The 14,901-nt window shown below is 39.3% G+C and overlaps 1 protein-coding gene across 3 annotated transcripts in view; it reads left to right on the forward strand.

The window, feature by feature from the left end:
- Positions 1 to 14,901, forward strand: part of RUNX1T1 (RUNX1 partner transcriptional co-repressor 1) — a 158,118-nt gene that overhangs the window by 22,834 nt on the left and 120,383 nt on the right. For 2 of the 3 annotated variants that reach the window (XM_087706864.1, XM_087706865.1), the window contains exon 2: positions 3,637 to 3,787. The exons of the other annotated variant lie outside the window; for it this stretch is intronic. In XM_087706864.1, the coding sequence (XP_087562990.1) occupies positions 3,700 to 3,787 (88 nt within the window). In that variant the 5' untranslated portion in view covers positions 3,637 to 3,699. The remainder of the gene's footprint in view (positions 1 to 3,636; positions 3,788 to 14,901) is intronic. 3 annotated transcript variants of the gene reach the window in all.

Below are 14,901 nucleotides of genomic sequence, written 5' to 3' on the forward strand. Positions count from 1 at the left end.
ATAACAATATAAAAGTTACTTTTTTATTAAAAAACTGAAAAATATCTTATTTGTGGGCTGATTTGTTTTTTATAAATATTTAACTTACATTAAAACTGTTAGAAATTTGCCTGCAAAGGAAGCATTGATTGATAATCTAACTCTGACACCTCAAATATGGTATCCGTGAGCACAAAATTGTGAACTACTAGGTCAGAGTATAATTGGATCCAAATGATTTCCAAGAAAGTGAATGGATTGATTTTCACTTGCCAATATTTTTTTACGCATGCGTGTACGTGTGCGCGTGCACACATGGACGTGCTTGGGGGAGGGCTTTCTGATTCCAGTTTTTCCACCTTTATCTAACATACAATCTGCCCCTCACTAAACATGAGAAGATTCCTGCGAGTCCCTTGGACTGCAAGGCGATTAAACCATCAGTCCTAGAAGAGATCAACCCTGACTGCTCTTTAGAAGGCCAGATCCTGAAGATGAAACTGAAATAATTTGGCCACCTAATGAGAAGGAAGGAGAAGAGCCTAATGCTGGGAAAGATTGAGGGCAAAAGAAGAAGGGGATGACAGAGAATGAGGTAGCTGGATAGATTCACTGAAGCAGTAGGCCTGAGGTTAAATGGACTTCAGAGGATGGTAGAGGACAGGAAGGCCTGGAGGAACATTGTCCATGGGGTCACGATGGGTCGGACACAACTTCGCAACTAACAACAACAACAAACTTGAGATGACAAAATCTGGTAGTGAATTTGATTTCTCCTTTTTTTTTCCCCACCAATTTTTCAACAGGACACATTTTTTTATCAAGCCACTTGAGAATACAGAGGAGGGGACACAAGGAAATCATGGCTCCTGAAACTCTTTCCTTTCCTCCTTCCTTCCTTCTCAACTTTTTATTTCTTTTTATGGTATTAGTCTTAATTTCTTTTTTTCCCCTTCTTGTCCTCTTGTGTTCTATAGAGCCAAGACCAATTGCCTTTTCAAACTGCAGCACTACACTGCAGTTGATGACATACAACTGGAAGTTCTCACAACTAAGAGTCGCTTGCTTATACTGTCTGTGTGTAGAGGACTGTATACAAATTTTTGAACCATTTTTTTGACTCCTGGTTAGCTGCCTGGACAAGTTTGTGCAGTTTTCTTGGCAGTATTTTCAGAAGTGGTTTGCCATTCCTTTCTTCCTAGGATTGAGAGTCTGGCTCAGGAACCCCCATAGGCTTTGTGCTTAGGGCAAGATGAGACATTCCCCTCTCCTGGTTTCTATCCTGTTGTTTTAAACACTACACCAGGCTGGCTGTGTGATAACGTTACACAGACCAGACAGACATTTTCTGTAACATTGTGTTATCTTGATGTTTTGCAAAACAAATGCATATTGATAAATTACATTAGGAAAATGCAGAAATAAAGCAAATGAAACAGAGAGAAGGTGCAGGTTTTATATTTCCATTTATCTAAAAAAATGTTTCCTTCACGGTCTGGTTGAACCTTGGTGACTTCATTGGCAATCCTTGGAGCATTCATGGTAGCCCTATTCCCAGTCTGAGCTGATTGTAATTGTCTCTGAGATAATTCACTTGAAGTACTTTGAACAAGCCTGTTGTATCTGCTTAGTTTAATATTATTTTCCCTTTATGCTTAGTTGCCCTTGAAGAGTTTCCTCCCCCCTTCTCTTTGGTTAGTGCATTTTACTCATTAAGACGTTTTGTAGGTAATTCCATTTACTTGCGAACATGTAAACCTTTATGCAGGGTTTTTAAGTTAAACAGTAAAGGCTCGTAACATTGAAAGAATATGTAGAATCCCAAGAAGCTGCCTAAACTGATCACGCTATCTTTGTACTGTCCTTAATCACTGTCAGTGATCCACTAGAGTTTCTGGTAAGAATTTCTTCCTAGCTGAAGATACTAGAGTTAGTAACTGAGATTCTATCAATAGAAAGTGACTGTTTATAACCCACTGTAGTTTTCACTTTGTTAAGACAATATATGCATCCTTTGACTAGTACTAGGGGGTGTAATATCAGAAAAGTAAGCACCATAGTCAGTGGTGGGTTCTTACCAGTTCGGACTGGTTCAATTGGAACCAGCAGCAATCCAGGCCTGCCGCGCCCCCAAACCAGTTCTCTGGGCAACGCCATAGGCAGCGTCACCTTGTTTTTCAGTTCTGTGCATGCACAGAACAATTTAAATTGCACTGCGCATGCACTCAGTGCACACACAAGCGAACCGGCAATAGTACCTGTCGGAACCCACCCCTAACTATAGTTAACAGAGGCAGTTTTTAAAAACTTAGGAACCCAGCTTTTTGTTTTGCTATTGAACAATCTAAAAAATAAAGCCCTAAAACAATCTTAAAAAGAAAACAGAACACAACAGTACAGAATAGAATAGCTTTATTTGGCCAAGTGTGATGAGTCACACAATAAATTTGTCTCTGGTGCAGAAGCTCTTAAAGAAACTTTAAGGTTAGAGCATAGTCTAAAAGACATCTTGCTAAGAGTCCACAAAAATGAAATGAGAATTATATTAAGAAATACTTAATCCCTTTTTATTTGCCTAACATTTGGGACAGAAGAAAGAAGCTCCATGCAGCTTCTTCTGAAACCAGATAATTTTGCTGTGTTGCTACGTTGGTGCTTGGGATTTATCAATCATTTCAAATCTCATATTTTAGTTCTAGCAGATCCTGATTGCAAAGAGGCAGGGTGAGAACAAGCAGTTATCCAGTGGGCAGCCTCCTTTCTTGATGGTGCACAAATTGAAATTATTGGGCTATGAAATTATTGGGATATTATATGATATAATATCTCTTTAAATCAAAGAGATATTAGTATGGCAGGTTGCTGGGCTGAAGAATATCTTTCAAATGGTATCCAACATGATTTGCTGCATTTCACTTATATCACTGAAACCAATAAAAAAAACATCAGCCGAAGGAACAAATTTACTACCTCTTAGGTGGTTGGAGAACTAGATTTGATTTGGAAATTCGAATCTAATATATAGTTTTGCAGGAGATGGTGTCAACAACAGAGTCCATGACATGAATCCCAAAAGCTTCAGATTTAGTCCCTTGCTGTTTGCACAGTAATTAAAAAGGACCAGGTAACCACTGATAAGAAAATTTCATCTATTTGGATTTTTGGAAGGCTGAGTAGATAATTGAGCCTTATAGCCTGACCTAGGATGTAGCAGTTGCCTTGGTTTTTCTATAAACAGTTGATTTCACTTAAATCTTGGAGGTCATCCAGACTAGTAATTTGAAGTGTAATCCAGCCATCAGTGTGGCGATATAAAATATATCTCATTAGTAATATATTGTTACAGCAGTGGCTGGAATGAGGCTTATAAATTATCAACCTGAAGGAGTTCATAGTTGCAAGCTATATATAATTGACTTTATTACTCATTCAGCATTTTTTTGCATTTTCCTACAGACTTAAACATTTACTAATGTATTGGGTTCGGATTGTAAATACAATGCAAAATATTGCCTTTAGGATTATGCCTTTTGTTCTTTTTTAATTATTTTTTTTAAAAGCATCTAGTATTAACATGTAAACAGAAGGCCTTTGTGCTTCAGACTGGCTGTGATATGTGCGTTTTTGTTTTTCCCCCCCTTTTGTTGTTGTCAATAGAAAAGATTGATCACTGGACTGGTGAACGTAATAGCTGTCCCAGTCAGAAAAGGAGAGAGGAAAATGATATCTGTCAAAAGAAACACTTGGAGAGCACTGAGTTTAGTAATAGGTGACTGCCGGAAAAAAGGGAACTTTGAATTTTGCCAAGGTAAGGAACAGATTTGTAATTCAACATGCTGTTTTTGAGAAGAAAAATAATGATTTTTTTTCTTGTTTCTTAACTGTGTGTTTAAATCTCCTTGTTATCTTATATATGTTTTCTGTTCCTCCTAAAGTATTTGGTATCTAACATTATTAAGCTTTTGGATTGTAGATGGCAAACTTAAGAAAATCCATAAAAAAACATGCCCCATTTACTTTTATCTCAAATGAGTGAAACACCCAATTGAGGGGAAGAAGACAGATATGTAATGAACAGATACACTTTGTTCCCTGCTTGCAATTTCTTCCCCTCCAATTTTGGATTTAAACTTCAACAGTATCCATATACAATCAGACTTTCTCTCTATTGCTTCTTTTCCTGTGCCCACCCCCCCGCAAATCCCAGTTTCCAGCATTGGCTAAAGAAAAATAAAGGCCTAAGCAGGGTTTTAAATGCACTTCGTTGTGGGAAAGAGCCATCAGGTGTAGTCTGAGCAGTATATCTTAGCATTCTGCTGATTTGCTTTTAAGTCAAACTGTAGATAAGTGTGATATCCTGATGCAATCAAAGTTTAAGCCTGTGATGTTAGGTCCTCTCCCCAAGGAACAAAAAAGATGAGAGACTGCAGGAGAAAAGATGATTATTTAAGCTATTCTTGGCTTAATTTTAAGAGCTGTGGTGTCACAGTGGTTAGAATGCAGTATTGCAGGCTAATTCTGCCAATTGCCAGCAGTTCGATTTTTACTAGTTCAAGGTTGACTCAGCCTTTCATCCTTGCGAGGTCAGTAAAATGAGAACCTAGACCTGTGATGGTGAACCTATAGCACGGGTGCCATAGGTGGCACGCAGAGCCATATCTGCTGGCAGGCGAGCTATCAGCTCCAACACGAATGCACATGAATGCTGTTAAGTTTGAACACCCCTGGGTTTTTTTTTCTATAGGGTTAGGGGTGCAAGGGTCTTGTAACTTGACAGCTTTAAGACTTGCACACTTCAATGCCAGAGTTCCTGAGCCAACATGACTGGAGGAGGAATTCTGGGACATGAAGTCCACAAGTCTTAAAGCTGTCAAGTGTGAACACCCCTGGGTTTTTTTTTCCCCTAAAGGGTTAGGGGCGCAAGGGTCTTGTAACTTGACAGCTTTAAGACTTGCGTGCTTCAAATGCCAGAGTTTCTGTGCCAACATTTTGGTTGCTAAACAAGCCACTCCGACCCGGTCACATGCCCAGAAAGCCACTCCCACAAAGCAGGCCACACCTACAGAAGGGGTTCTAAAAATTTTTGAAACCCACCACTGTGCTACACATCTGTTCTTAAAGATAGTTCCAGTATACAGCATAGCAGTGAAGAACGTATGAAGGCTTAAAGACTATTTTATGCTTAGTGTATCAATATTAGATCCAATATGTGCCCACAAAATGAACAGGAATACTTTGAGTGGCAGGTGGCATATGTACAAGTGGGATGTTTTAGATGGCATATTTCCCTCCTTATCACACATAGATATTGTAGTTTTCAATGTATATGAATGGCTCCTTAAAACTGTACATGTCTAACCATTTATTCAGAAATAGATTCAGTGGCACTAATGAAGGAGTTGTAGACAAAGTACTTTAACGTAGCATCAACACTGCTTTTAAAGTTGGAATCGTTTTATGATTTAGATATTTTTTGGCATTCTTGCAAACATGTCTTTGAGTTCTAATGAATGATTCTAAAGGAGTTGAAAGGGCAACAATATTTTGATATTTGTACCATTTGATCTATATAGGTAGATAAAGTAGACAAGGTGTAAGGTACATCCATTACAATGACAGTCTTGGGTTTTGGAAGCAATCCATGATAAAATGTAGCTTTTTTCTGCCTTTTGGGCTACAAAGATTTCCTTTGGCCATGCCTCTGCAAAAAGGGAAGTCGTGAATCATTTATTTTCATGAAGTCCTACATAAAGTATATTTATTTCAATCAGACCAGTTCTTACTAAACCTTCACCATCATTTTACTTGACCAGCCTACAAATGTTTTTTTTTTCAAATGATATACAGTATGTTCATATTTTGCCTCATGTACAAAACGTCTTGTGTCTTATTCTCTAACTGGTATTTGACTGAAATGTTGGGACTACAACTACCAAAATTACCAACAAGAATCTTCTCCAGAACTTATAGCTGTCTTCTCTTCTCCAAAAGCCTGATTCTTTGTGGAATATTGGCCTTCTGCCATCATGTGAAATTCTGCAAAAGTTTGTAAACTTTTTTTGCTGGAGTGCTTTAAATCCCATTTATTTCAGGGCAAAATGAAATACATCTTTGTTTCTCTTTTAGTGAATCAGTGTGTTTGAAAATCAAGTGGTTTATATGGATTATAATAGATTTCAGAAAGTTTTGAATTGGAAGGTCAACAAAACCACAATTTTAAAATAAATTTTGGCAACTTTCAGACCATAGACATGCCTAGATCTCCCTGCCATCATGCCTCTAAGATTCAGTAGCAAACTGTTGGTTACATTGTCACATTTTTCAGGGTTTCCTTTTTCTCAAAGGTTATTTCACAGGGGTCCCACCATACAAATAATTTAATGTTACTGAGGGGTGTTCACAGGGCTGCAGCAATCACCCCATGATAGACCAATCCTTTTTACCCACATAGAAAGCCTAGTGCAGTGATGGCCAATTTTGTTTGTCTTGGGTGCCAAAAGCACACACGCACAAGCTACTTTGCTTGCTCGCATGCTGACCTCCAAAATTTAATGCCGCCCCATGTTGTGCCCCCTGCGCATGTGTATGTGACCCCACTGCCCCGTGCATGTGTGCATGGCTTTCTTGGAGCCTGGGAAGGGCAAAAATGGCCTGCCCCACTCCCTCCGGAGGTTCTCTGGAGGCTGGAAACGGCCCATTTTCTGACTTATGGTGGGCCCAGTAGGTACGTTTTCTGCCGTCCCCAAGTTCTAGGGGCTTTCTAGGAGCTGGGGAGGGTGAAAAAACAGCCCAGCATGCAAACCGGAAATTTGGGAACAGACTTCTGGGTTGCCTGTTGAGTCATTTTTCTCCCTCTGGAGCTTTCAGGAGGCTTCCCTGAAGCCTCCAGAGCATGAAAAACGTCTGAAAACCAAGGCCGAAAATCAGCTGGCCAGCACGCGCATGCACGCTGGAGCTGACAGGACAATGCCTTGCATGCCCTCAGAAATGGCTCCCCGTACCATAGGTTCACCATCATGGGCCTAGAGTTTAATTACAGAATTGTAGGCACTATCTTGTATTTTATACCACGTGGACCAGCTGATTGTGGAAAGATTTGTCTCTAACCCATTTCTTTCTTTTTCTTTTTGTAACTGAGCGGGTGTATCGTTTTTCATTGGCTATTAAGAGTTTTGTTTTGCTTGTAGTTTTAATTCTATTTTATTACAGTTTGTGGTTATAATTTTTGTAAGCATACATTGAGATTGAGCAGTTTATATATCATGCCAGATGATAAATAAATTGCCTTGTATATTTCCTTCCATGATCTTAAAGTCTTTTTTTTTAAGTCTTTTTCAAAAGGGGGGGGGGGGTTAAACTTTTTTTTTAAAGTACAAATATTGTTTTCCTATTCCCTGGACAACGACAGAATTTTCCACAAAGCACTAGGATTCTGCTAAAGGTTGATGGTCTTCTAAGTTTAAAAAAAAAAGTTCTTTGGAAGACAGCCAATTATATCTCCTTAGAGTTTTCCCCCTTGATCAGAGGTTCCAGAATAGTTTTTTTTTTTTTAAAAAAATAAGAAGTTACAAGAAGTTATACTGTCTGAAAAAGTTTGAAAACCCATAGCCATACTTCCTTCCCTCCTTAAAGGCTAAAACACAATGCTTCCCCCTCCCCATCTCTAGACTGCAAAATAGGTTGCTCTTTTTTTGCACAATCTCTAGTTTGCTTGTCCCTATCTAAAAGCATCTACTCATTAGTAGGCACTTATGAGATTGAAAATTTGGCCACTGATCTTAAACTGAACTAAAAATTTTCAAACAAATTGAGAAGCAATGCTACCTTTGAAAATCATGTCAGGAAAGAACAATGCATACAGCAGCAGCCTTCTTCCAAGGTTTGGCTTAATGGATGTATTTCCTTTACATTTTTAAAGAAGTTGCCCTTTCAATGGTGTGATTTAAGTATCAGATTTCATCTGCTTGCTAATGAAAAACAGAGATGAAACAAGCCTGAAATATCAGTATTACTTCCTCAGAGACCAGTAAAACGGTTAAGAAAGGTGGCTGGCTCAGTGGCTAAAACGCTGAGCTTGTCGATCAGAAAGGTCGGCAGTTCAGCAGTTCGGTTCGAATCCCTAGTGCTGTGTAACGGAGTGAGCTCCCCTTACTTGTTCTAGCTTCTGCCAATCTAGCAATTCGAAAGCATGTAAAAAATGCAAGTAGAAAAATAGGAACCGCCTTTGGTTGGAAGGTAACAGCGTTCCGTGCGCCTTCGGCATTTAGTCATGCCGGCCACATGACCATGAGTCTTCTTTGGATAGAGCTGGCTCTTCAGCTTTGAAACAGACATAAGCACTGCCCCCTAGAGCCAGAAACGACTAGCACATATGTGCAAGGTGAACCTTTACCTTTACTTTTACCTTTTAGTCAGACTTTCAGTGGTGAAATAAAACAGTTACACTCTTAAACTACTTGTCTATTGCAGTTCTTGGAAGGGTTTCCATTTCTATCCTGCTTCTTTAAAAAATAATAAGATAGACATTGTTTTGAGGATCAGAGAGAACCAGTTTCACATCCCTACTCAGCTATAGAGCTCTCAGCCAAGCCACATTACAGGGATATGGCAACAAAGGTAAAACACGTATGCGTGGTGAGACCCAAAATGGGGACATAATTATAAGCAATTTGGAGATTAATGAGAATTAAAATCCCAGTATAGGAATTGTATTTATTGTATGTGTGTGTAGGCAAGTCAATATTGACTTCTGGTGTCTGCCTGGATTAGTCCCTGCAATTTTCTTGGCAATATTTTCAGAATCGATTTGGCATTGCCTGCTTCCTGAGAACTGAGAGAGAGAGAGAGAGAGAGAGAGAGAGAGAGAGAGAGAGAGAGAGAGAGAGAGAGAGAGAGAGAGAGAGAGAGAGAGAGAGAGAGAGAGAGAGAGAGAGAGAGAGACTGACCCAAGGTCACCCAGATGGCTTCATTCTTGAAGTGGGCCGAGAACTCCCGGTCTCCCAGTTTTTAACACGGTAGTAAAAAAAAATGGAAACCCACCATTGGTCAACAATAATAGTTTTTATTACTCTTTCAATTTAAAAGTTTAATTTACTTGTCACACATCACCAATGAACATAGAATTAACATGTTAAAAAAGCTTAGATTAATTATTACATTAATATCCCAATTTCCTTCAAGGGATAGAAGTGCAATCAATTTTGAAAAAAATACTTCCACGTGTAATTAACCAGACAGTATTTTCATAAGCAAACTTACAACAAACTATGGAACACCCTTTTGCTAGTTTCATTTAGGCATACAGCACACATAACAGCATAAGATATAGCAATTAGAAAAATGATGGAAGTCAATATTTATGACTTAGTGTGGCGTGAATGCACTTTGTTGAGGTTTCAGGACTGCCTACACTCCTAATAAAAGGTTCATCTGGCTGTATAGGAATTCTTATTCTTTATATAAGCTCCATTTATTGATCATTTTAATTTCTTACTTGTTTTGATATGTTGATGCTTATATTTGTTTAAAGTGATTGACATTAGTTTCAACTTCTGGAATAGATATCTAACAATATTTCAAGGTGCTTTGGAAAACTAGTGTTCAAAAGTTGCTTAAGAAATTAATTGTACTCATGATTTATACATCTTCCCAGAGGTAAGGATAAAATTAGTCATAATATTGATTGATTGGTCAACAGGAATTGACTGACTAGCTTATTGCCAGAGTCTGATGTTGGGAGCTGCCCGAGAGGGATTGACCCAAAGTCACCCAGCTGGCCTATGTACTAATCCAGGACTATAATTTACAGTCCCCTGGTTTCTAGCCTGGAGTCTTAACCACTAGACCAAACTAGCTGTCTCATCGCATTTACATATAGACAAAAATATCCAATTTAGTACACAGAAATTACTGGCAGTAATCATCCCATTCAACCATTTTTTTTCTTGTGTTTAGTCATCCCTTAGTTAGTATTACTTCTGAAGCCACATTTTGTATAGTAATTTTACTTTCAATTTCAAGTAATTGCTGGTATAATTATATTGAGCAACCTCCCTTCGCATATTTATTTTACAGAAATACGCAGAAACGAGTGAATTATGTCCTTGCTATGTCAGTTGGATGTTGTCCTAATTCTCTAAAATGTTAGTAATAAGCAATAATATAGGGATAAGCAGTCATCCCCTTTTATCTACACATTACAAAACAAAAGGATAAAGCAAAATTGATTCAAGTTTTCAGTGTGATTAGCAGGAAAAATAAGTGTAGAAAGAAAAATAAATGTATAAAGAAAAATGCCCACATATTGTACCTGTGATTTTTTTATTTTATTTTAAAATTACATTTCTAAAAATCCAGATTATATAGCAAACCTTGCTTTGGAGTAACTGAAGTTATGTTCTCTTGACTTCTCTTGTCATATCTTTGATTTCTCTTGGACAGCTTGATTTTGTGGACAAGCTAAACCCAAGGCCTGTTCAGCGCCAAACCACAGTTTACTGTTATCTCTAAACAAACTATAATATATGTGCCCTGGCCTTCGTTTTTGCAAGCACGGGGATTTAATGAAATACTGAAAAGCATTGATCATACTGGTTGAAGCGAAATGTAGTTGTTTTGCAAAATATTTGAAGGGCACCAGTTATTCCCATATTATGGGAGTGTACATAAAATCAGCGCTTCTAAGTACAACTGATTTCTGGCTCAGTTGCAGTCCATTTGTTTGTGTAAGTCAGATTGAAATGGAACAATTAAAGAGGTGACTATTCTCTTCAACTTCCTTTCTCTGACTATAAGAAAATACTGGGCTAGTGGCCAAATTCAGAAGTACAAACAAAATAGAGTAAACACATTATATAAAACATATATTAAAAATAAGAAGAATTCAGCTGGAAAACAGTATTTGAAGAAAAGAGAAACATGAAACGTTTTTGGGTTTTTTGTAACTTTTTTGTTTTGCTATAACAAACTCTGGATTGCTTGCTTCAGATTCCATAATGTTTTAAAAAATGGATCTTTCATTATATGGATTCACCTTTACATAGATAGAGCAAGGATCTATTGGGTCGTGCTTCCTGCTAGTACTTATATAATTGGTGTTAGTTTGACAATGGCCTTGGAGTGTAGGACAACCTCGTGTTCTTAAAGGGTTTTGATTGCTATCCCTTACTTTTAACCATGCTGTTTGATAATCCTGAGAACCAGGAGTGGGCTTGAAAAATTGCCACAACAGGTTTGCTGCCCTGTTGCTGGGTGGGCGTGGCCTAGTCAGCCTCCTGCACCGGGGGGGGGGGATTCTTTTGCCCTCCCCAGGCTCTGGAGGCTTTCCTCAAGCCTCTGGGAGGGTGAAAACTGCTTCCCTAAGGCTCCGAAGGCCCTCCAGAACCTCTGGTAGGCCCATTTTTCACCCTCCCCAGACTCTGGAGCCTCTCCTCAAGCCTCTGGGAGAGCAAAAACTGCTTTTCTCGGGCTCTGGAGTACCTCCAGAAGCCAGAAACAGGCACATTTCCAGATTCTGGAACCTCCAGTAGGCCCGTTTCCCCCCTTCTCAAGCCTCCATGTGGGCCCTGGACTTATCTGGCATGATGAAGCGGCTGCGTGGAGACTCCTGGGAGGGGAAGGGTGGAAAGAGATGGGCATGGCCAGCCAGGGGTGGCATTTGGGGGTCCGCCGAATTGGGCAGAATCCTAGCTAGAAGATCTTCTGATCCGTATGTACCCCCAGTAGCCCACCCCTTCTGAGAACTGAACCTTGAGTCTGGCAACTGCCTGGTTATCTATAAGCAGTTTTCTTGGCAACATTTGCAGAAGTGGCACTGCCTTTTTCCTAGGGTTGAGACAGAACTCAAAGTTATCCAGCTGGCTCCCTGTCTAGGACAGGACTAGAATTTAAAGTATTCCAGTTTCTAATATGGTGCCATTAACCACTACATTAAACTGACTTTCTAATTATATAATAAGTTACTACAATAGCCTTATTCATTGCCAACCTGTCAAACTGCACAAATAAGCAGTATAACATAAATAACCTACAATTATTGGCAAATGTTTCTGAGTTAAAATAAGACTGATATTTGGGGCAAGGTGATGGATGTTTCTTTCTATTATATGGAGATGAGCAACATAGGGCTTATTGTTAAAATAAATTATCTGTGTCACCTCTTCTCATCCCTTTCTGTCAATAACTTTTCTGATCAGTTGACCAGCAGAAGAGAAGACAATTGACTAAAAAGTAATCAGTGGCCCTAGGAAAAATTAACATATGCTTTTGCTCTTTTTACTATTAATAATAGATTTAAAAGTAGCATAATGGTTGAATTAGGCTCAAGTATTCATGTAGCAACTTCTTAATTGCTTTAACTATCCTGGCGGATTGTGATAGTTGTTAATTGCAAGCCTAGCAACTCACCCGCAAATACAGTTCCAAAATAAGTTTTAAAGAAGTTGGCAGCTGAAACATGTTACATGTGGGAACAAGGCTTTCGAGCCGTGGTGGCACAGTGGTTAAGAGTGCAGTACTGCAGGCTAATTCTGCTGCCTGCTGGCTGCCTGCAAGTTGGCAGTTCAAATCTCATCACACTCAAGGTTGACTCAGCCTTTCAGCCTTCCGAGGTTGGTAAAATGAGGAGCCAGATTGTTGGGGGCAATATGCTGACTCTGTAAACCGCTTAGAGAGGACTGTAAAGCACTGTAAAGCGGCATATAAGTCTAAGTGCTATTGCTAAATCCTATTATATTTACCTGGTTCCCTAACTGTGAGCTAATAACTTGGTTCATAAAAAATATAGATATTTAAAGGGATTAGAATCCAATTAGGACAATAAATGTGATAGCAAAACCCATGAGGAATGGGGTTGGAGATTCAGAGTTTTCAAGTTTTGTTTTAGAGCCCTAAGGCTGTTTGATGGTTGTAAAAAGGGAATAATAAAGGAGATAGATGGTGTTTTGAGTAAAATACTACAGGTAGTTCTCACAATCATGTATTTAGTGATTGCTTGAAGTTACAATGGCACTGAAAAACATATGATCATTTTCACATTTGCAAGCATTGCAATATCCCCATAGTCATGTGATCAGAATTCAGATACTTGGCAATTGCCATGTGTGTGTGTGTGTGTGTGTGTGTGTGTGTGTGTGTGTTTGTGTGTGTATGTGTGTATGTGTATGTGTGTGTATGTAGCAGTGGATTCCAGATCCCGTTCCAACTGGTATGTATGTATGTGCTAAATTCCAGAAGTTGATAAATCTAAATTTTGATCCATATTGGAAGTTCTTATGATGGTGTTGCCTTAATACCACATACATATAACCTTTTTATTGTTTCATATAAATATTGCTGCCCAATGTTTTCTTTTGTAGGACAGATTGCTAGTTTTTTTATTTGTAATTTCTAGATTATTTAATTAATAGGCCTAATGATTAAGAAGGAGAAAACATCTCCATATATTAGAAAGGGTAGTAGCAGAAACTTCAGAAATAATGTAGAGGATCAGAGCAAGATTTTTAATCTCATGTTCACTGAAATGAATGTTGCATGGAAAATATCTCTGGCTTAGAAAAACTGTTTCGTTTCCACTCGTGTTTGACTTGTTTCTTTTACAAATAAAGCAAACACAAGTAGGGTAAGGTGACCAGATGGCCCGCTTTTGGCGGGATAGTCACACTTTTTCACAATTTTTTCCGCGTCCCGTTTTTTTAAAAAAAACTCCCGATTTTTTTTAAAATTACGAAAAAGCCTCCAGCCGCCGAGGCTCTCCTAGCAACTGGGAGCGTATATTCTTCTTTGAGACAAGCACATTCCTGCCCGCGCGTCCCTGGGAGCTGTTGCCAATGGCTGAGGGAGGAGAAGACTTACTCCATGTGGAGACCGTGGACTTCCCTCACAGATTTTTTTCTTTTTCTGTTGCTTTGAGAGCCAAGGTGGCGCAGTGGTTAAATGCAGCACTGCAAGCTACTGCTAGATCAGCAGTTCAGCGGTTCAAATCCCACCGGCTCAGGGTTGACTCAGCCTTCCATCCTTCCGAGGTGGGTAAAATGAGGACCCAGATTGTTGGGGGCAATATGCTGACTCTCTGTAAACCGCTTAGAGAGGGCTGAAAGCCCTATGAAGCGGTATATAAGTCTACTGCTATTGCTATTGCTCCCTCCCCCCTCTCTCTTCCTCTCTCTCTCGGAGCTAGCTAGCAGCTGCCTCCGAGGCTGTCCAAGCTCAGCCCCTCCCCCGCCCCCACCCTGGACTGCTGCTTCTCCGTGTTGTTGTTTGAGGAGGGGATTACTGATAGAAATACAGCGTGTGTCTCACGTGGCTGATAACCTGGTCTCTACAGAAGAGGTAATTTTAAAAACTTCTGAGCAAATCCAGAAAGAGGGGAGAAAGAGGCTGAAGGAGTGTGTGAGGATGGGCGATTTCCTAAAGTTTAGGAAATCCCCCATCCTCACACACTCCCTCTTTCTCTCTCTCTTTCCTCCTCTGGATTCAATGGGGTTTAGGAAATCCCCCATCCTCACACACTCCCTCTTTCTCTCTCTCTTCCCTCCTCTGGATTCAATGGGGTTTAGGAAATCACCCATCCTCACACACTCCCTCTTTCTCTCTCTCTATTCTCTCCTCTTTATTCAATGGGGTTTAGGAAATCCCCCATCCTCTGGTCACCTTAAAGTAGGGTATCATGAATTTCCAATGCTATTCCATCAAAGGAAGCAAAATCCCATAGCAGTGGCCTTGAAGCTTAATGCTACTTAGAGCAAGTAGGGAATAACATAACACATCTTCAAAACAGTTAGAAATTACCTTTAAAACATTCATACCTTTTAAAAGAAATACGTTAACCTGTAAGATGATATTATGTATGCAAAGGGAGAAAAGATACTTAGTTTATAAAATGAAATATATATATATATTCATATTCATATTCATCTTCTCTTA

The sequence above is a fragment of the Thamnophis sirtalis genome, unplaced genomic scaffold (assembly GCF_051295495.1).
Source record: "Thamnophis sirtalis isolate CommonGarterSnake01/CBP01778 unplaced genomic scaffold, rThaSir2_p1.2 scaffold_2, whole genome shotgun sequence".
Lineage (NCBI taxonomy): Eukaryota > Metazoa > Chordata > Lepidosauria > Squamata > Natricidae > Thamnophis > Thamnophis sirtalis.